Source organism: Mangifera indica, unplaced genomic scaffold, assembly GCF_011075055.1.
Source record: "Mangifera indica cultivar Alphonso unplaced genomic scaffold, CATAS_Mindica_2.1 Un_0022, whole genome shotgun sequence".
Classification (NCBI taxonomy): domain Eukaryota; kingdom Viridiplantae; phylum Streptophyta; class Magnoliopsida; order Sapindales; family Anacardiaceae; genus Mangifera; species Mangifera indica.
Window position 1 is genome coordinate 106,117 of NW_025401114.1, and position 21,735 is coordinate 127,851.

Here is a 21,735-nt window from a genome sequence, read left to right on the forward strand (position 1 = left end):
TAATTTTATTTATTAAAATAGTTTACAAATGGATTTAGACTTAAATGAGTCAATCTGTTTAAATATTATGACGTTGATGATATTATTGATAATTCATGTGGAATAGAAGTACGGGCACCAATAAAGGAAAATGGGACAAACGCAAGCTCGATAGAAAGAAAAAGAAAGAAAAAATTCATGGTGTGGGATCACTTCAATCAAATATAGGAAATGATCGAAAAAATATCAATTTGTTGAGCAATATACAAACACTACAGTTCATGTTTAACATATGTCAGTTTGGGTGGCATAAGACATTTTTGTTGGCATATTATAAATAATTGTAAAAAAAAATCACACGAGATGAAAAGGCAACAACGAATTGTTTTCACCAGATCGTGATCCATTAGTCTTGATGCTAGTGCAACAAGAGGTCGAGCGGTTCCCAATACATGGGAGAAATGTTTATTTTTCCATATGATGAAATGAAAATGCAATGCATGCCATATGTTTGATAAAACAAAAAATAATGAAAAATTATTGAATTAATGTTGAATCATATATTTATTCTATTTAATGAAAAATTATTTTATATTATATGTGCATGTCATATTATCAATTTAATAGCTCAAAATGGTTTGAGCATGACTAAAGATTTAGTGATAAAATGATAATTTTATCTTTTTTTATAATTAAAAATTATAATAAAAATTAACTTATAAATAAATGTTTAGATTTTTAAATTTAAGATTGTACTAAAGCTTAGATGGGAAATAGACCATTGGCCTCAAAATAATCTTTAATTATTTGTCTACAGGTTAATCGACTTTTGCAGATATATAATTAAAAGTTATCTTTTTCCAAATCAGAATCCTCCTTTCTTGTCATCCAGTTTTTGTCAGAGATAACCCACGTAAGTTATTTGGGTTTAATAATTGGCCAAAGGACTATTTCCAACCTAATATATGTTGTATTCTCATGTTTCCCCTTTTTAACTTTGAAAATACCAAATATCTACCCATGAGCAGTTAAATTTAACGAAACTCTAACCCCTTAAGATTTTATCTCTTTTTACCCCCTAACCCCTAAAACATAACCATTTCCCCCTAGGCCAAGTTTTGAAAAATAGCATTCCCCCCCCCCCAGCATTTAGTTTTCAAGCCCCGATGTCATCGCCGATGACGAAGCCTTCCCGATGCACCACCATGCTTCGACGACCTCTCTTCTCTCCTCTGGAATGTCGATTAACTCAGATCTGGTGTTGTCTTCGCCTGGAAAGTTGAAGAGCTTCGTCTCCCAATGAGGCGAAGACAACGTTAGATCTGGGTTGATCGACATTCTAGAGGAGAGAAAAGAGGTCGTCGGAGCATGGTGGTGCATCGGAAAAGCTTCGTCGTTAGCGATGTCATCAGATTTGGCGTCGAGGATTGAAAACTAAACCCTAGAGGGGGGGAATGTTATTTTTTAAAACAGGGCCTAGGAGAAAATGATTAGTTTTTAGGGTTTATGGGGGGAAAAGAGGATTAAATTTTAATTTATTTTTAATATTACAGATAAAAAGACGATTTTGCCCTTAAATACGTTTTTTTAACAGCTCATAAGTAGGTAAATAGGCTTTTCAAAGTTAACGGATGGGAATGTGCAGAAAAAGTATTCCTTGGGTGGGAAATAGTCCTTTGGCCTTAATAATTATATTTCTTGGATTTTGACTTTGATTAGTATAAAATATTTTCTTTATTTCAAATTATTGTATAAGAATTTCACTTAAAAAAAAGAGAGAGAATAACACACGAAAACAACTTTCCTGCTGTAATTAGAATATTGAAAAAAAAAAAAAAGAAAACTTTTTTACTGTTGTTTATAATACAAAAAAAAAAGGAAAAATTTTTAATAAAGAGAAGATATTAACAGATAAATTTTTTAACTGTATAATCATATTTTAATTATTGAAAAATGTTAAAGAAAATAATTTATTATTTACCACCGATTGTAATCAGACTATGTTTATTTTTATATCAAAATATTTTTAATTATATATTTGATTATTAAGTCTTTAAAATTATTTTTAAACAATTAACTATCTAACCACTGATCTCAGACCAAATTGCCCTTTTCACTGAGGTGACCAAATTGACCAAATTCTAAAAACATTGTTATAATTTCGTTAAGTGTTACTCATAGCACTTAGCAATGGATTGCTATTATGTATTAGATGTTATCAAATTTACTATCCATAAAATTATCCAATATTTTTAAAACCAGACCGATAATTAAATCGATCACCTCATTGGTTTTTGATTCAATCGATTAGTTTCAATATAAATCATTATAATTGAACAAATGATTATAAAAAGGTTGAATTAACATTTTGTAACATTATACAATAATGTCATTAATTAATATAAATGTTATCTATCAAAATTTCTCAAATTTATCACTATAAATAACCAGTATAATTTTAAATATGTTTTTTTATACTGATAATACGATACACAACATTAGTGTATAAATAATTTACATAATCTACATTTAATTCATCATAAGTTTTTAACTCCAAATTTTAATAGCACAAACTCTTCTACATTTAGAATCAAGAATATACAAAAATTCTCTAAAGTTGAGCGTATACTCACTTTTTCAGAGAAGTTTTAGAACTCTTAAATTTTAAATTGAAACAAGGTTTCTTTGGGTTTAAACAATTTCTTGTACTGCAGTGTTTTTATTGGGTTTGACTAACTTTTAATGGATTAACAATTAAATAGAAATTGAATCAAATTAAAGACTAATTCTTGATTGAACTAATTAGTCTGATTCAGTTTTGATTAGATTTGTGCCATAAAATCTGGCCATTTTGATAGAATATTAATTGGTTTTTGTGTTGAGAAACCACTAAGGATGGAGAGGAGATGTCGCTAGAATGAATCGTCAGAAAGAATGACTATTAGAAAAGTGAAATAAAGTTTTGGGGGTATAAATATAATGTTTCAAACTTTGAGAGAGGTGGCTAATAACTCTAAAATATAAAACCCTCAAAACCCTATATAACGAGGGTGAAAAAATAATTTTTTAAAATTAAGTTAGAAGAGAGATAGTTAATTTTCAAAATTAAAATATAAAAAGGAAATGAATTCTTTTTATTCTAATAAAAATCTCTAAATAATTATTTTAACCCTGTTAAAATTAATGAATAGATAAATATTTAACAATAAAATTATGTGTATCTATTTTGAGTACATAAATATGTACATATTTATATGTGTCATCATGTGATTAGATGATTTTGAATTAAGAATAAAACAATAACCAATCATATGATGACACATATGAGTGTGTATATATTTATGTACCCAAAGTGGATACACATAGTATTGCTCAATATTTAAATTTTAAAAAATCAAAAGATAAAAAATCTGGATTTACATCAAACCTTAGGGGCGAAATAGTCTTTTGGCCATTAACAAGTTAGTAAGATGTGTATGAAACTCTACATCATAACAAACTGCAAATGCTCTTTTAATGAGTTAACGGATTTTACGCCCATGCAAATAGGACTGCAGAAGGGAATAGACTTTATTTTAACAACTCCACATTATCAACATATATGCCCTCTCATTTTTCAAAACAAATCTCACCATCCCTGTCACAGAAGCTCACTCATAATGGTTAATGCTGAAACTGCTCGCAATATCGTCGGCATCATTGGTTTGTTTTTCACTTGTGTTGTTGCTACAAAAAACCAATGATTTTTTTTGTGTGTGTGTGTTTTCAGTTGCTTTTTTGTTTAATGAAAATATTTGGTTATGGTGCAGGAAATGTTATGTCCTTCGGCCTCTACCTCTCGCCATCGTAACTAATTTCTGGTTTTCTTATCAAAACTGTTAATCTTGTTAATGGATAATTACCCTGATTTTAAAATTAAATAGTTTTGACAGTCCAACTTTTTGGCAAATAATAAAGAGGAAATCAGTGGAGGAGCTTCAGCCCTTCGCATATATCGCTATCGCAACATGTATGAATTGCATGTTTTGGATGCTTTATGGTCTTCCATTTGTTCATCCTAAAAGCACTCTCGTCATCACCATCAACGCCATTGGCCTTGTGATGGAGTTCATATATTTATCAATATTCTGTTACTACGACCATCAGAACCAACGACGGGTATATATATATATATGTTTATTATCACAAGTAGAGACAATTCGCTCATTTGATAAAAATTTCTAATCTTTTTATCTATTTGCAGAAGAAGGTGGCGATTGGACTTTCTGGGGAAGTGGTTTTTGTGTTGATAATAGCTGTAACTACAATGGTGGCTTTTCACACCCATGAAAGCAGGTCATTTTTTGTGGGAATTATCTGCGATGTCTTCAACATTATCATGTATGCATCACCACTCACCATTGTGGTAGGTTTTCCCATATCCCCAACCTAAATCTGCTGGTTTTATTCAGAAGAAAAAAATGTTGAAAAAGCTTAATTTCTTGTGTGGATTTCTACAGAAAAAAGTTATAAGAACAAAGAGCGTTGAGTACATGCCATTCTATCTCTCACTTGCCGGTTTCACTAATGGCTGTGTCTGGGCTGCTTATGCTCTCATCAAGCTGGATTATTTTATTCTGGTAAACCAAATATTTCTCTATAATAATTTTGCACTGGTGCAAAAAACAGACAGATGATTTTGGTTTTGCTCTTGCAGATAAGCAATGGCCTTGGAGCACTGTTCGGTCTTCTGCAACTTATTATATATGGCGTGTACTATAGATCAACGCCTAGAACGGGCCAAGATATCGAAAAGCCGCCGGAGGTTCAGCTCTCTACAGCTCCCAGGGCTTAAATTAATCTATCATGCTGATTTTTTTAGCAGTGAGTTCAAAAAAATTTTATGTGGTCCATTATTTCCATTGAAATCCAAATTGGCATAAAATTTCAATAATAACACTTTGAATATTGGATGTTACATACCCATTTTGTATAAGTTTCATTGATAATTTCAATATTAAAAGTTTATTTGGTTAGATTTATCTATCAATTAAAAGAGTTTATTTAATTTTTTAAATACGTAAAATTAAATTATTTGATTTAATCTTGAAAAAAGCTAATAAAATGTTAATTAGAAAACATTTACTAAGAGAGAACTCAAAATTTAAACTTACTGTATCAATTAAAAAAAAATCATTTACACAGCTGAAATTTAAAGAATATATTTATATTAACATATATTTGACCTCATCTCTTATTATATTAAAACTTTATATATTTTTTAATATAATATTAAAAGCATTAGCTCTGTTTCAATCCAACCCTGATTGCATTTGGTCAGCTTATGCTTTTCATCAACTTGGACAATTTTCATTCCAATAATCCCCAGTGGCAAATTTAATCATAGTAAAAGTGGTTTAACAAAGGCTAAAGGACTATTTCCCACCCAAGGTATGGAGCAAGGACAAACACACATCTATAATATTTCAAAAACTTAAATACTTACTCAAGATTTAGTCTATTTTGACACATCTAAGAATTTTTTGTTATACTTAAAATTAAAATCATCAATTTATTAATAATATTAAAATAAATAAAATTATATCTTATATTTTTTTGTTTGAAAAACTAACAATTTTTTCTAATATTGAGTTTTGAAAAATTCACTTTTTTCCTCTAAGGTTAGAAAACAAATCTGACGAATGGTAAGCTCCCTCTTCGATGTTTCTCTCTTGATGACATTTTCTCTAGCGACAATGAACATCATCCATTCATCTAGACTCAATGGCACGACAAAAGGAGAGAGAGATGGTGGCCAAGTTTAAGATAAAAAGAGATAGTTGCTAGTGGCTAGAGAAGTGAAGAAAAAAACCTAGGTTTGGAAGAAAAATATGATTATTTTTTAAATTAAAAACTTTAAGTAGAGATAAAGTTGTTAGGTTTTAAAATCTGATAAAGGAAGGATGAGATAAAATTATATTTTTTAATAATATTATTAAAATAACAGTTTTACTTTCACGTTTAATGAAAATTAAAAAATGAGTAAGTGTTTAATTTTTTAAAATCTCGCAAACGTATATTTGTCTTTGCATCAAACCTTATATGGAAAATAGTTCTTCACCTTTAATAGAATATTAATACCAAAATAAGTTGTAGCTGGAGGAGGATCTAATAATTTATGGATTCTACTACAGATCAACACCAACAAAAGTTGAAGACGACATCAAGCCAACAGACGTTCAACTATCTGCTACAGCCGCTGTCTAACACGTTCATGCCTAAAAACAACTGAGTGCAATCTATATGACTGTTCTGTTTTTTTTTATTTTAAAAAAAAAAAGTGTGCGGCTAAAAAAAATTAGTCGAAGAAATTGGTGTAATTTAATACCATTTTTGTCAAATTCTCTTTTAATAATTCAGTATAAATGAACAAGAGCTGTTTGATATAGATTATTGTTTGGCCAAAGGATTATTTTCCACCCAAGTTTAATTGCATTCCCAAAGTTATATCTATAAGATTTTAAAACCCAAAATTTCACTCGTTGATCAATTAGAATTAAAATTTTCTGTTAGAAATAGGGATAAAATCGTTTTTTTACTAATAATATTAAAAAATATAAAATTCATTACAATTTCCCTCCTAAGTTTTAAAAACTAATATTTCACCTCTACCTAAAGTTTTCTGACTTTAAAAAGTAACATTCCCCCCCCCCTCCCCCAATTTTAGGGTTTTTTTTTTCTCTCCTCTAACCACTACAAAGAGATATTTTCATCATTGACAAAGAGATCTATTTCAGGTTGCTTCCTGTGTGTCAGCCAATGGTTTAAAATAGAAAGGAAAGATCGTTGACACTAGAGATAGTGGTTAAAGGAATGAAAAAAAAATTTGGAGGGAAAAATATAACTTTTCAAAGTTATAAAACTTCAAACAAAGGTAAAATTGTTAATTTTGAAAATTTAAGGGAAAATATAATGAATTTTATTTTTTTTAATATTATTAATAAAATAATGATTTTATCCCTGCTTTTAACAAAAAAATTCTAACGACAATTATGTTATAGGTAAGATTTTGAGTTTTTCAAACTCTATAAATGTGGTTTTGAGAACGCAACTAAACTTGGGTAGAAAATAGTCCTTCAGCCTTATTATTATTATTAAAGTTAGAATATTTGGAAGGGGAAAACAACGTTGAGATTGGATCAACTCTTTTTCATTAAACCAAGCTTTAGGGTTAGGGTTCGTTTAATATATATTTTCATTTTTTATAATAAAATATATTACAAATATTATTCAAATGCATTTAATAAAAATGAGTCAAATTGTTTTGAAAAATAATATGCATAAGAAAAGGATGAAAAGCTGTTTTCTATATTTTATTAATTTGAAAATAGTGTTTAAATATTATTAAGAATAAACATTTTAACATAATGGTTGTAATAGCAGTATTATCATACTACTAATTATAGGTTCAAAATATTAAGCATAAACAAATTATATAGTCAAAGTAATAAAATCTTATTAGTAGGGCATTACAGATATAACAAAGGGGTCAATTGACCTCAGACTCAATCCAAACTATTTTAAAAATATATATTTTGTTATTGTAGCAAGTTATGCCCAACCTGTGGATTGATTAGGTCATACCGTTAGCTAACTTGACTCAGCATGATACTGTAGTAGTGTCTTAAAAAAGATTTTGATATATTTTGTTTGGTTAGCCAAAAAAAAAAAAAATTTAATTCTTTTCTTCAAAATTTTTTCTATGTAAACCCCTTTTCCCTCCCAAAATTCATATATATACTCTCAATCTCTCAAACTCTCATTTTTCTCAATCTCATATTTTCTCGTCAATATCTCATTCTCAAACTCTCTGAATTCATAAACAATGTTTCTTTATGTTTATAATTTAGTTTTTGTTTCAGTTTTGTTATTCAACTATTATTTTTCATAATTTTATTAAATAGTTTACAAATGGATTTAGACTTAAACGAGTTCAATCTTTTTAAATATTATGACGATGACGATATTATTGATAATTCATGTGGAATAGAAGTACGGGCACCAATAAAGGAAAATGGGACAAACACAAGCTCGATAGAAAGAAAAAGAAAGTAAAAATCTATGGTGTGGGATCATTTCAATCAAATATAGGAAATGATTGAAAAAAGATCAATTTGTTGAGCAATATACAAACACTACGGTTCACGTTTAACATTTGTCAGTTTGGGTGGCATAGGACATTTTTGTTGGCATATTATAAATAATTGTAAAAAAAATTCACACGAGATGAAAAAGCAACAACGAATTGTTTTCACCAGATCGTGATCCATTAGTCTTGATGCTAGTGCAACAAGAGGTCGAGCGGTTTCCAATACATGGGAGAAATGTTTATTTTTACGTATGATGAAATGAAAATGCAATGCATGTCATATATTTGATAAAACAAAAAATAATGACAAAATTTTGAATTAATGTTGAATCATATATTTATTTCATTTAATGAAAAATTATTTTATATTATATGTGCATGTTATATTATCAATTTAATAGCTCAAGATGGTTTGAGCATAAGTAAAAATTTAGTGATAAAATGATAATTTTATTTTATTATAATCAAAAATTATAATAAAAATTAACTTATAAATAAATGTCTAGATTTTTAGATTTAAGATTGTACTAAAGCTTGGATGGGGAATAGACCATTGGCCTCAAAATAATCTTTAATTATTTGTCTACAAGTTAATCGACTTTTGAAGATATATAATTAAGAGTTATCCTTTTCCAAATCAGAATCCTCCTTTCTTGTCATCCAGTTTTTGTCAGAGATAACCCACGGTTTAATGATTGGCCAAAGGACTATTTCCAACCCAATGTATGTTGTATTCTCAGGTTTCTCCCCTTTAACTTTAAAAATATCAAATATCCACCTATAAACAGTTAAATTTTATGGAACCCTAACCCCTTAAAATTTTATCTTTTTTTTCCCCCCAACCCCCAAAAACTAACCATTTCCCCCTAGGCCAAGTTTTGAAAAATAGCATTCCCCCCCCCTAGGGTTTAGTTTTCAACCACCGATGACGAAGCCTTCCTGATGCACCACCATGCTCCGACGACCTCTCTTCTCTCCTCTGGAACTCGATCAACCTAGATCTAGTGTCGTCTTCGCCTGGAAAGTTGAAGAGCTTCGTTAGGAGACGAAGAGCTTCGTCTTCAACTTTCCAGGAGAAGACGACACCAGATCTGGGCCGATCGACTTTCTAGAGGAAAAAAGAGAGGCCGTCGGAGCATGGTGGTGTGTCGGAAAAGCTTCGTCGTCAACGATGGCATCGGGGATTGAAAATTAAACCCTAGGGGGGGAATGCTATTTTTCAAAACTTGACCTAGGGGAAAATGATTAGTTTTTAGGGGTTAGGGGGGAAAAGAGGATTAAATTTTAATTTTAATTTATTTTTAATATTATAGATAAAATGACGATTTTATCCTTGAATCTGTTTTTTTAACAACCTATGAATAGATAAATGGGCTTTTCAAAGTTAACGGGTAGGAATATGTAGAAAAAGTATACCTTGTGTGGGAAATAGTCCTTTGACCTTAATAATTATATTTCTTGGATTTTGATTTTTATTAGTATAAAATATTTTCTTTATTTCAAATTATTGTATAAGAATTTCACTTAAAAAAAAGAGAGAAAGAATATCACACGAAAACAACTTTCCTGCTGTAATTAGAATACTGAAAAAAAAAAAAATTTACTGTTGTTTATAATACAAAAAAAAAAAAAGGGTAAAAACAATATCCGGTAAAAAGGGAAAAATGTTAATCTTATCTCTTCAATAGTTGAAAAAATAAAGAAAATTTTAGTAAAGAGAAGATATTAACGGATAAATTTTTTAACTTTATAATCATATTTTAATTATTAAAAAATGTTAAAGAAAATAATTTATTATTTACCACCGATTGTAGTCAGACTATGTTTATTTTTATATCAAAATATTTTTAATTATATATTTGATTATTAAGTCTTTAAAATTATTTTTAAACAATTAACTATCTAACCACTGATCTAAGACCAAATTGCCCTTTTCACTGAATTAACGTCCAGTTTAATTCCAAAAATATTGTTATAATTTCGTTAAGTGTTACTCATAGCACTTAGCAATTTATGCGATTGGATTGCTATTATGTATTAGATGTTATCAAATTTACTATCCATAAAATTATCCAATATTTTTAAAACCAGACTGATAATTAAATCGATCACCTCATTGGTTTATGATTCAATCGATTAGTTTCAATATAAATCATTATAATTGAACAAATAATTATAAAAGGTTGAATTAACATTTTGTAACATTATACAATAATGTCATTAATTAATATAAATGTTATCTATCAAATTTTCTCAAATTTAGCACTATAAATAACCATCACTATAAATAACCAGTATAATTTTAAATATGTTTTTTTATACTGATAATACAATACACAACATTAGTGTATAAATAATTTACATAATCTACATTTGATTCATCATAAGTTTTTAACTCCACAAACTCTTCTACATTTAGAATCAAGAATATACAAAAATTCTCTAAAGTTGAGCGTATATTCACTTTTTTAGAGAAATTTTAGAACTCTTAAATTTTAAATTGAAACAAGGTTTCTTTGGGTTTAAACAATTTCTTGTACTGCAGTGTTTTTATTGGGTTTGACTAACTTTTAATTGATTAACAATTAAATAGAAATCGAATCAAATTAAAGATTAATTCTTGATTGAACTAATTAGTCTGATCCAGTTTTGATTAGATCTGTGCCATAAAATCTAGCCATTTTGATAGAATGTTCAGTGGTTTTTACGTCGAGAAACCATTAGAGATAGAGAGAAGATGTCACTAGAGTGAATTATCGAGAAAAACAACTATTGGAAAGGTGAAATAAAGTTTTGGAGTATAAATATAATGTTTCAAATTTTGAGAGAGGTGGCTAATAACTCTAAAATATAAAATCCTCGAAACCCTATATAATGGGGGTGAAAAAATAATTTTTTAAAATTAAGTTATAGTTGAGATAGTTAATTTTCAAAATTAAAGTGTAAAAAGGTAATGAATTCTTTTTATTCAAATAAAAATCTCTAAATAATTATTTTAACCCTTATTATAACAGTTAAAATTAATGAATAAATGAATATTTAAATTTTTAAACAATCAACAGATAAAAAATTTGGATTTACATCAAACCTTTGGTGCGGAATAGTCTTTTGGCCATTAACAAGTTAGTAAGATGTGTATAAAACTCTACATCATAACAAACTGCAAATGCTCTTTGAATGAGTTAACGGATTTTACGCCCATGCAAATAGGACTGCAGAAGGGAATAGACCTTATTTTAACAACTCCACATTATCAACATATATGCCCTCTCATTTTTCAAAACAAATCTCACCATCTCTGTCACAGAAGCAGCTCACTCATAATGGTTAATGCTGAAACTGCTCGCAATATCGTCGGCATCATCGGTTTGTTTTTTACTTGTGTTGTTGCTACAAAAAACCAATGATTTCCTCTTTATTATTCGCCAAAAAGTTGGACTGTCAAAACAATGTAATTTCAAAATCAGTCCAACTTTTTGGCGAATAATTAAGAGGAAATCAGTGGAGGAGTTTCAGCCCTATGCATATATCGCTATCGCAACATGTATGAATTGCATGTTTTGGATGCTTTATGGTCTTCCATTTGTTCATCCTAAAAGCACTCTCGTCATCACCATCAACGCCATTGGCGTTGTGATGGGGTTGATATATTTATCAATATTCTGTTACTACGACCATCAGAACCAAGGAAGGGTATATATCTATATATATATATATGTTTATTATCACATGTAGAGACAATTCGCTCATTTGATAAAAATTTCTAATCTTTTTATCTATTTGCAGAAGAAGGTGGCCATTGGACTTTCTGGGGAAGTGGTTTTTGTGTTGATAATAGCTGTAATTACAATGGTGGCTTTTCACACCCATGAAAGCAGGTCATTTTTTGTGGGAATTATCTGCGATGTCTTCAACATTATCATGTATGCTTCACCACTCACCATTGTGGTAAGTTTTTCCATCTCCCCAACCTAAATCTGCTGGTTTTATTCAGAAGAAAAAAATGTTGAAAAAGCTTAATTTCTTGTGTGGATTTCTACAGAAAAAAGTTATAAGAACAAAGAGCGTAGAGTACATGCCATTCTATCTCTCACTTGCCGGTTTCACTAATGGCTGTATCTGGGCTGCTTATGCTCTCATCAAGCTGGATTATTTTATTCTGGTAAACCAAATATTTCTCTATAATAATTTTGCACTGGTGCAAAAAACATACAGATGATTTTGGATTTGCTCTTGCAGATAAGCAATGGCCTTGGAGCACTGTTCAGTCTTCTGCAACTTATTATATATGGCGTGTACTATAGATCAACGCCTAGAAAGGGCCAAGATATCGAAAAGCGGCCGGAGGTTCAGCTCTCTACAGCTCCCACGGGTTAAATTAATCTATCATGCTGATTTTTTTAGCAGTGAGTTCAAAAATATTTTGATGTGGTCCATTATTTCCATTGAAATCCAAATTGTCACATTTTATAATAAAAAATTTCAATAATGACACTTTGAATACATGAATATTGGATGTTACTTACCATTTTGTATAAGTTTCAATGATAATTTCAATATTAAAAGTTTATTTGGTTAGATTTATTTATCAATTAAAAGAGTTTATTTAATATTTTAAATACTTAAAAATTAAATTATTTGATTTAATTTTTTTAAAAAGTGATAAAATGTTAACTAAAAAACATTTATTAATAGAGAACTCAAAATTTTAATTTCTCGTATCAATTCAAAAAGAATCATTTATTTATACTCTTGAAATTTAAAGAATATATTTATATTAACATTTATTTGACCTCATCTTTTATTATATTAAAACCTTATCATAACAGTATTAAAAAATTTTAAATTAAAAATAAAATAATATTTAATAACATATAATAAAAATATTTATATTTTTATTATTTTCTTAAGAAATAGTAGTAAATCGACCGTAAATTATCATCTAAGTAACCAAAAAAAATTGTGATATCAATAAAGTAAAATTATGAACCTAAATAATATTTGATCCTATCAATGTATATATATTACAAGATCATACCAAATAATATAGTCAAATCATAACTGCAAAATAAACATCAATATGATTTATGCTTTTTAGATTTTTGAAATGATAATTAATTGTCGTTGCCAGTAAAAATATATATATATTTTTTCATAACATTTTTCCCGCTGCCTTTTGTTGATTTTAACAGCGAAAAACTATAAAGACGAAGAGTTTGGAGTACACGTCAGTCTATCTCTCAATGGCCGGCTTTGTTAATGGGTGCATCTGGTCGGCTTGTGCTTTTCATCAACTTGGACAATTTTCATTCCGAAAATCCCCAGTGGCAAATTTAATCATAGTAAAAGTGGTTTGACACAGGGCAATAGCGATGTTGATGGTGATGACGAGAGTGATGAACAAATGGAAGACCTTAAAACATCCAAAACATGCAATTCATACATGTTGCAATATATGCATAGGGCTGAAACTCCTCCACTGATTTCCTCTTAATTATTCGCCAAAAAGTTGGACTGTCAAAACAATGTAATTTTAAAATCAGGCTAATTATCCATTAACAAGATTAACAGTTTTGATAAGAAAACCAGGCGAGAGGAAGAGGCCGAAGGAGATAACATTACCTGCATCATAAATAACCAAATATTTTCATTAAACAAAAAGGTAACTGAAAACACACACCAAAAAATAAAAAAATCATTGTTTTTTGTAGCAACAACACAAGTGAAAAACAAACCAATGATGCCGACGATATTGCGAGCAGTTTCAGCATTAACCATTATGAGTGAGCTGCTTCTGTGACAGAGATGGTGAAATTTGTTTTGAAAAATGAGAGGGCATATATGTTGATAATGTGGAGTTGTTAAAATAAAGCAATAATCTATCACTTATGCTCTCATCAAGCTGGATTATTTTATTCTGGTAAACCAAATATTTCTCTATAATAATTTTGCACTGGTGCAAAAAACAGACAGATGATTTTGGTTTTGCTCTTGCAGATAAGCAATGGCCTTGGAGCACTGTTCGGTCTTCTGCAACTTATTATATATGGCGTGTACTATAGATCAACGCCTAGAACGGGCCAAGATATCGAAAAGCCGCCGGAGGTTCAGCTCTCTACAGCTCCCAGGGCTTAAATTAATCTATCATGCTGATTTTTTTAGCAGTGAGTTCAAAAAAATTTTATGTGGTCCATTATTTCCATTGAAATCCAAATTGGCATAAAATTTCAATAATAACACTTTGAATATTGGATGTTACATACCCATTTTGTATAAGTTTCATTGATAATTTCAACATTAAAAGTTTATTTGGTTAGATTTATCTATCAATTAAAAGAGTTTTTTTAATTTTTTAAATACGTAAAATTAAATTATTTGATTTAATCCCGAAAAAGGCTAATAAAATGTTAACTAGAAAACATTTATTAAGAGAGAACTCAAAATTTAAACTTATTGTGTCAATTCAAAAAGAATCATCTATTTGACCTCATCTCTTATTATATTAAAACTTTATATATTTTTTTATAATTATATTATTAAAAAATTTTGAATTAAAAAATATATATTTTTATTATTTTCTCGAAATGTAGTAGCGAATCAACTGTAAAATATAATCTAAGTAAGGAAAAAATTGTTATACCAATAAAGTAAAAGTATATATATTACAAGATCATACCAAACAATATAGTCAAATCATAACTACAAAATAAACATCAATACGATGAAATCGAAATATGCTTTTGAGATATTTGAAATGATAATTAATTGTCGTTGCTTGTAAAGACTAAACTGCTGTTTTATATTATTTTGTCAAAAAATATTTTCAAAACTTTTTCCCCGTTGCCTTTTGTTGATTTTAACAGCGAAAAACTATAAAGACGAACAGTTTGGAGGACATGTCAGTCTATCTCTCACTGGCCGGCTTTGTTAATGGTTGCACCTACGGCTAGATTCAAACTGAATCAAGTTCAAGTTTGTTTGAACTTGAGCTTAATTCAGTTTATAGTAATTGAGTTCGAGTTCAAGTTCAAGCTCATACTCATCGAGTTTACTGCAAATAGGCTTGAGCTTAGCTAAAGCTTAATTTGAGTTCAAGCTTTAACTAACTCATTATTAATACAACGTCGTTTTATATCAAAATTTTTAGTTTATGAGTTTGATGAACAACTCAGGCTCGAAGTTGCAGGCTCGAGCTAGCTCAAACTCTTTTGGGGTTGGCTTGTTTCGGGCTCATTCGAGCTAAACTCGAGCTCAAATAAGCTTGGTTCAAATCCAGCCTTGGTTGCATTTGGTGAGCTTATGCTTTTCATCAACTTGGACAATTTTCATTCCAATAATCCCCATAACAAAGGCCAAAGGACTATTTCCCACCCAAAGTATGGAGCAAAGACAAACACACATCCACGATATTTTAAAAACTTAAATACTTACTCAAGGTTTAGTCCATTTCGACACACCTAAGAATTTTTTGTTAAAATCATCAGTTTATTAATAATATTAAAATAAATAAAATTATATCTCATATTCTTCTCTTGGTTTGAAAAACTAACAATTTTCCTTAATATTGAGTTTTGAAATTTTCACTTTTCTCTCTAAGGTTTAGAAAACAAATCTGGCGAATGGTAAGCTTCCTCTTCGATGTTTCTCTCTCGATGGCACTCTCTCCCGATGACTTTTTCTCTAGCAATGGTGAACATCATCCATTCATCTAGACTCAATGGCATGACAAAAGAAGAGAGAGATGGTGACAGAGATGGTGGTCAGGTTTAGGATAGAAAGAGATAGTCGCTGGTGGCTGGAGAAGCGAAGAAAAAAACCTAGGTTTGGAAGAAAAATATGATTTTTTTTAAATTAAAAACTTTAAGTAAAGATAAAATTGTAAGGCTTTAAAATCTGATAAAGTAAAAATGTGATAAAATTATATTTTTTAATAATATTATTAAAATAACAGTTTTACTTTCATATTTAATGAAAATTAAAAAATGAGTAAGTGTTTAACTTTTTAAAATCTCGCAAACGTATATTTGTCTTTACATCAAACCTTATATGGGAAATAGTTCTTCACCTTTAATAGAATACTAATACCAAAATAAGTTGTAGCTGGAGGAGGATCTAATAATTTATGGATTCTATCTACTACAGATCAACACCAACAAAAGTTGAAGACGACATCAAGCCAACAGACGTTCAACTATCTCCTACAGCCGCTGTCTAAAACTCTCATGCCTAAAAACAACTGAGTGCAATCGATATGACTGTTCTCTTTTTTTTTTTTTTTGTTAAAAGTGTGCAGCAAGAAAAAATAAGTCGAAGAAATTGGTGTAATTGTAACTTGTCTTGTAAGCAGTTGGCACGCTGCCAGGGGCTGCTATGCTCAGCAGTTTGGGTTAGTTTTGGGTATGTTCAAGGCTTATCAAGACCCAAAATTAAAAAAAAAAAAAAAAACGTGGGAAGCTACCTCTTATCAGAGCTAGTTTTGGGTGTGAACAAGGCAAGCCCGAATAGAAAACCCAAAAAATTTCGAAAACTACACTTTATCAGAGCCAGGTTTCGATCCTGGGACCTGTGGGTTATGGGCCCACCACGCTTCCGCTGCGCCACTCTGATGTTTGATCAACGTTTCGTTATAATTTTATTCAAAGTTAAGTCTAGACCCATTGACTGAATTATTTTAAAAAATCCCATGCCTCTTCAAAATTTGCTCAAACACTCATTTTAATACCATCTATGTCAAATTCTCTTTTAATAATTCAGTATAAATGAACAAGAGCTGTTTGATATAGATTGTTATTAGGCCAAAGGATTATTTTCCAACCAAATTTAGTTGTATTCCCAAAGTTATATCTGTAAGATTTAAAAACTCAAAGTCTCACTCGTTGACCAATTAGGATTAAAATTTTCTGTTAGAAATATGGATAAAATCGTTATTTTACTAATAATATTAAAAAAATATATAACAAGTCATACCCAACCTGTGGGTTGATTAGGTCATACCGCAAGGTAACTTGACTCGGCATGATACTATAGTTGTGTCTTAAAAAAGATTTTGATATATTTTGTTTGGCTACTATGCAACTTATGCGCCCACAGCAACCCTTGGTCTAGCCAAAAATAATAATAATAATTTTTTCATTCTTTTCTTCAAAATTGTTTCTATATAAACACCTTTCCCTCCCAAAATTTATATATATACTCTCAAACTTTCTTTTTTCTCAATCTCATATTTTCTCATCAATATCTCATTCTCAAACTCTCTGAATTCATAAACAATGTTTCTTTATGTTTATAATTTAGTTTTTGTTTCAATTTTGTTAATCAACTATTATTTTTCATAATTTTATTTATCAAAATAGTTTACGAATGGATTTAGACTCAAATGAGTTCAATCTGTTTAAATATTATGATGCTGATGATATTATTGATAATTCATATGGAATAGAAGTACGAGCACCAATAAAGGAAAATGAGACAAACACAAGCTTGATAGAAAGAAAAAGAAAGCAAAAATCTATGGTGTGGAATCACTTCAATCAAGTATAGGAAATGATCGAAAGAAGATTAATTTGTTGAGCAATGTACAAACACTACGGTTTATATTTAACGTGTGCCAGTTTGGGTGGCATAGGACATCTTTGTCGGCATATTATAAATAATTGTAAAAAAAATTCACACGAGATGAAAAGGCAACAACAAATTGTTTTCACCAGATCGTGATTCATTAGTCTCGATGCTAGTGCAACAGAAGGTCAAGCGGTTCCCAATACATGGGAGAAATGTTTATTTTTACGTATGATGAAATGAAAATGCAAGACATATCATATATCTGATAAAACAAAAAATAATGACAAAATTATTGAATTAATGTTAAATCATATATTTATTTTATTTAATGGAAGATTATTTCATATTAGATGTGCATGTCATATTATCAATTTAATAGCTTAAGATGGTTTGAGTATGACTAAAGATTAGATATCAACACTTAGACAAGTCATCGTATATATTCAATTATTGCTATTATGGATTCAAACATATTGTAAATTATGTAAGTTAGTCCTGGCCACGGGCCGGTTTGGCCCGTGAACCGGACCGAAACCGGCCCGGCTAAACCCGGAACCGGAACCGGCAGACCCGGAACCGGAGTGAACCGGAACCGAAACCGTGGGCTCTACGGTTCGGTTCCGGTTCACATAAATTGAAACCGTGGAACCGCCGGTTCACACCGGTTTATGAACCGGCGGTTTACTGTGCTGAACCGAAAAAAATTTGAAAATTTTTTTTATTTTTTTTATTTTTTTTTTGAATTTTATTTAAAAAGGCAACGATTCCCTGCGCAGGGAACCGTTGCCTTTTGAAGGAAATTTGCAGGGGACCGTTGGTCCCCTGCAATTTTTTGGAATTTCAATTTACCCCCCCTATTTCTAATTTTTTTCAAAAAAAATTTTTTCTATATATACCCCTTTAAATTCTATTCTCTCAAATCTCAATCTCTCTACTCTCTCACTCAATCCTTCAAACTCTCATTCTCATTCTTTAAACTCTTAATATTCTCTCAATCTTTCAATTCAATTAAATTTTCTTAAATTTAATTAAATTCTTTCTTATTTTTTTATTAATTTCAATTTCAATTTTTTTTATACAATTCATAATTAATTATAGAATTTATTTCTATAATTAATTTTATTTATTATTATTTTATTATCTTTTATAATTAATCATATAATTTATTTATATAATTAATTTTATTTATTATCAAAAAATGGCAAGTAGTGGAAATTCTTCCGGTTCATGAAGATTTGGTCAATATTCACATATATCAAATGTGAATGAAAATCAATTTATAGATGATTTTCATTCACAAGAAAGTGAAAACCAATATGAAGAGGTGGAGCAACAACAACAACATCAACAACAAATGGAGATGGAACAATAATCTCAAAAAATTCCTACATCCGATATTTTCAAAATTCATTTCAAGAAAATACAAAAGGAAGATGGTAATTTTGATGTTGCTTGCAATTATTGTAGGCGAATTTACAAATTCGAACAAGGAGGTGGATACGGGACATTCAAAAGGCACTTGGAGTCAAAGCATCCGGAAAAAATGGGACAAAGCCGAGGCCAAACACAAATAACCGGGTATGGTTCTTCTACACACAAATCTTTATTTATGTATAGTGATAATAAAAGTAAAGAAGAATTTACAAAAATGGTAGCAATAGATCATTTAGCATTTAGTTTTGGTGAAAATTTAGGTTTTAATAATTATTGTAAAACTGCATTAAATCCTGCATATAAAACTATTCCAAGAAATACATTAAAAAAAAACATTATTTAGTTTATATAAAAAACAAAAAAAAATAGTTAATTCAATTTTTTACAAATTTTAATGGACGTGTATCTCTATGTAGTGATATTTGGAGTGACCATTGGCAAGTTCACTCTTATATGGGTATAACTTGTCATTGGATAGATGATGATTTTCTATTACAAAAAAGAATTTTATCATTTAGGGTGTTTGATGAACGACATACGGCTGATAATATTTATAGAATAATTAAAGGAATATTAGAAGAATATAAATTACTTTATAAAATTTTTTCAATTTCATTTGATAATGCACGTTCAAATACTGCCTCAATAAATAAATTAATTGATATTTGCAGACCTAATTTAGGTGGTAGATTTTTTCATATTAGATGTGCATATCATGTGTTAAATTTATGTGTACAAGATGGTTTAGAATGTCTTAATAATTTTATTAGTCCAATAAAAATAGCAATTTCATATTTATGGACACATCCCCAAATTATGAAAGAATGGGGTAAATTTTGTAAACAACATAATAAAAGACCAAAAAGATTTCCTAAAGATGTGCCGACTCGTTGGAATTCAACATATGAATTACTCAACGAGTCATTTGATTATAAGGATTTATTATGCTCATTTATTTCACAAAATGTGCCACAAATTATATTATATCCCCAACATTGGGATATTTGTTCAAAAATTTTAAATGTATTAAGAAATTTTAATAATGCAACATATACTTTAAGTGGGGTTTATTATCCCACTTCTCATTTATTTTTAAATGAAGCTGTTAATATTATTAGAGCTTTACAAGAAGCCGAACAAGATATTCTTTTACAAGAAGCTGTTTCTTTAATGAAAACAAAATGGTTAAATTACTATAAAATAATTCCAGAACTTTTTCTTGTTGCATGTTTTTTTGATCCTAGATTTAAATTAGATGGTGTCACAGATTATTTGACATTATATTATGAATGTTTGCAATTAGATGAAGTTAATATTCCATTAACTATAACTAATATTATGAATTTAATTAAAGAAATTTATGTTGAATATGCATTAATTTATGGTGGTTCTTCTTCCTCTCTACCACCTATTGCCCCATCATCAACCCAAAATATGAGTTATGGTGATCGTATTATGATGCAAAGGGGCAAAAGACCAAGAGGAACATTAGGCTCCACCTCGGAGCTTGATATTTATTTAACTACTATTTTTGAGTTTGGTGACAGCAATATAGGTAAAGACTTTCCAGTTTTAGAATGGTGGAGTCGACACGCATCAACTTTTCCAATATTGACAGCTATTGCTAAACAAGTTCTAGCAGCACCGGTATCAACTGTCGCAGTAGAACAAGCTTTTAGTCAAGGGGGTAATATATTGGATGAGAGACGATCAAGTTTGGCTCCTGAATCTATTGAAGCTCAAGTATGCGTGGACGATTGGACAAGAGCCGAATTACGACAACAAGAAATAAAAGTGGACTTCAATGAAGAATCGCTTGATTTAACTACAGATAGTTCGATGACGACGGGAAATAATACTCAAGATAGTGGAGGTGAATGATAAGGTAAGGGGGTACTGACAGCTATTAGATATGCAAAGGTAAGAGAACTACGTAGGCTTTGATTCTTCTAAACCCCAAGAAGATACGTAGGAAGCTTAATTGAAAAATTAAGTCCAAGCCTTTCTTTTAAATTTCAATTATTGTAATTAATAATTTAAAAATTAAATCAAGATCATGTATTAGAATTGATGGTTCAATATCGGTTCCGAACCGAAACCGTCGGTTCCCAACCGGGGCCATGAACCGGAACCGGCGGTTCCGAACCGTGGACGAACCGTCCTGTTACGGTTTCGGTTCAGGGTCCTTATATTTTCGAACCGTGAACCGGCGGTTCCGAACCGAAACCGGCGGTTCATGAACCGTGGCCAGGTAAGTCGATGGGGTTAAGATGAAAAAGATTAAAAGCAAATGTTCAAATTAGATAAAATTCAACATACTTTATGTTAAAAGCATATAAAAGATATGAAATATTTATAGTACGGTTCTTCAATATCCAACAAAAAAATTTGAAAAATCTTATTTTTTGGACATATTATAATTAAGAGATTGTCACGACTCTAATGAGTATGTTAACGATATTTTTAAAGAGTATAGATATCATAATACTTTTCAAAATATATCTAGACAAAAATGAAACAAAAATTTTAAAAATATTGGACTGAAATTTATTTACTTTATGTTGTTGCCACTCTTTTAAATCTTATGGCAAAATTATTAAGAGTAAAAAATTTGTTAGATGTTATTAATGATA

General features: G+C 29.7%; 1 protein-coding gene, 1 long non-coding RNA gene and 1 other non-coding gene across 4 annotated transcripts; 2 read left to right on the plus strand and 1 right to left on the minus strand.

Annotated features, from left to right (window-relative positions):
• Nucleotides 1-3,605: 3,605 nt before the first annotated feature.
• Nucleotides 3,606-6,315, plus strand: LOC123206055 (bidirectional sugar transporter SWEET4-like). 2 transcript variants are annotated; one of them, XM_044623153.1, is made up of 6 exons: nt 3,606-3,681; nt 3,789-4,137; nt 4,223-4,384; nt 4,479-4,598; nt 4,676-4,842; nt 6,153-6,315. In XM_044623153.1, exons 2-5 carry the CDS (start codon nt 3,991-3,993, stop codon nt 4,811-4,813), a joined length of 567 nt encoding a protein of 188 aa, XP_044479088.1. In that variant the 5' UTR covers nt 3,606-3,681; nt 3,789-3,990; the 3' UTR covers nt 4,814-4,842; nt 6,153-6,315. The 2 variants fall into 2 exon arrangements, with proteins under 2 accessions (XP_044479088.1, XP_044479087.1); XM_044623152.1 differs by lacking the exon at nt 6,153-6,315 and having other exon boundaries at nt 4,676-4,994.
• Nucleotides 6,316-11,900: 5,585 nt separating this feature from the next.
• Nucleotides 11,901-14,365, plus strand: LOC123206058. The gene is made up of 3 exons (XR_006499938.1): nt 11,901-12,055; nt 12,150-12,513; nt 13,300-14,365. It is a non-coding gene; the product is annotated as an uncharacterized LOC123206058 (long non-coding RNA).
• A 2,277-nt stretch (nt 14,366-16,642) lies between these two features.
• Nucleotides 16,643-16,714, minus strand: TRNAM-CAU. The gene has a single exon. It is a non-coding gene; the product is annotated as a tRNA-Met (tRNA).
• Nucleotides 16,715-21,735: the final 5,021 nt, after the last annotated feature.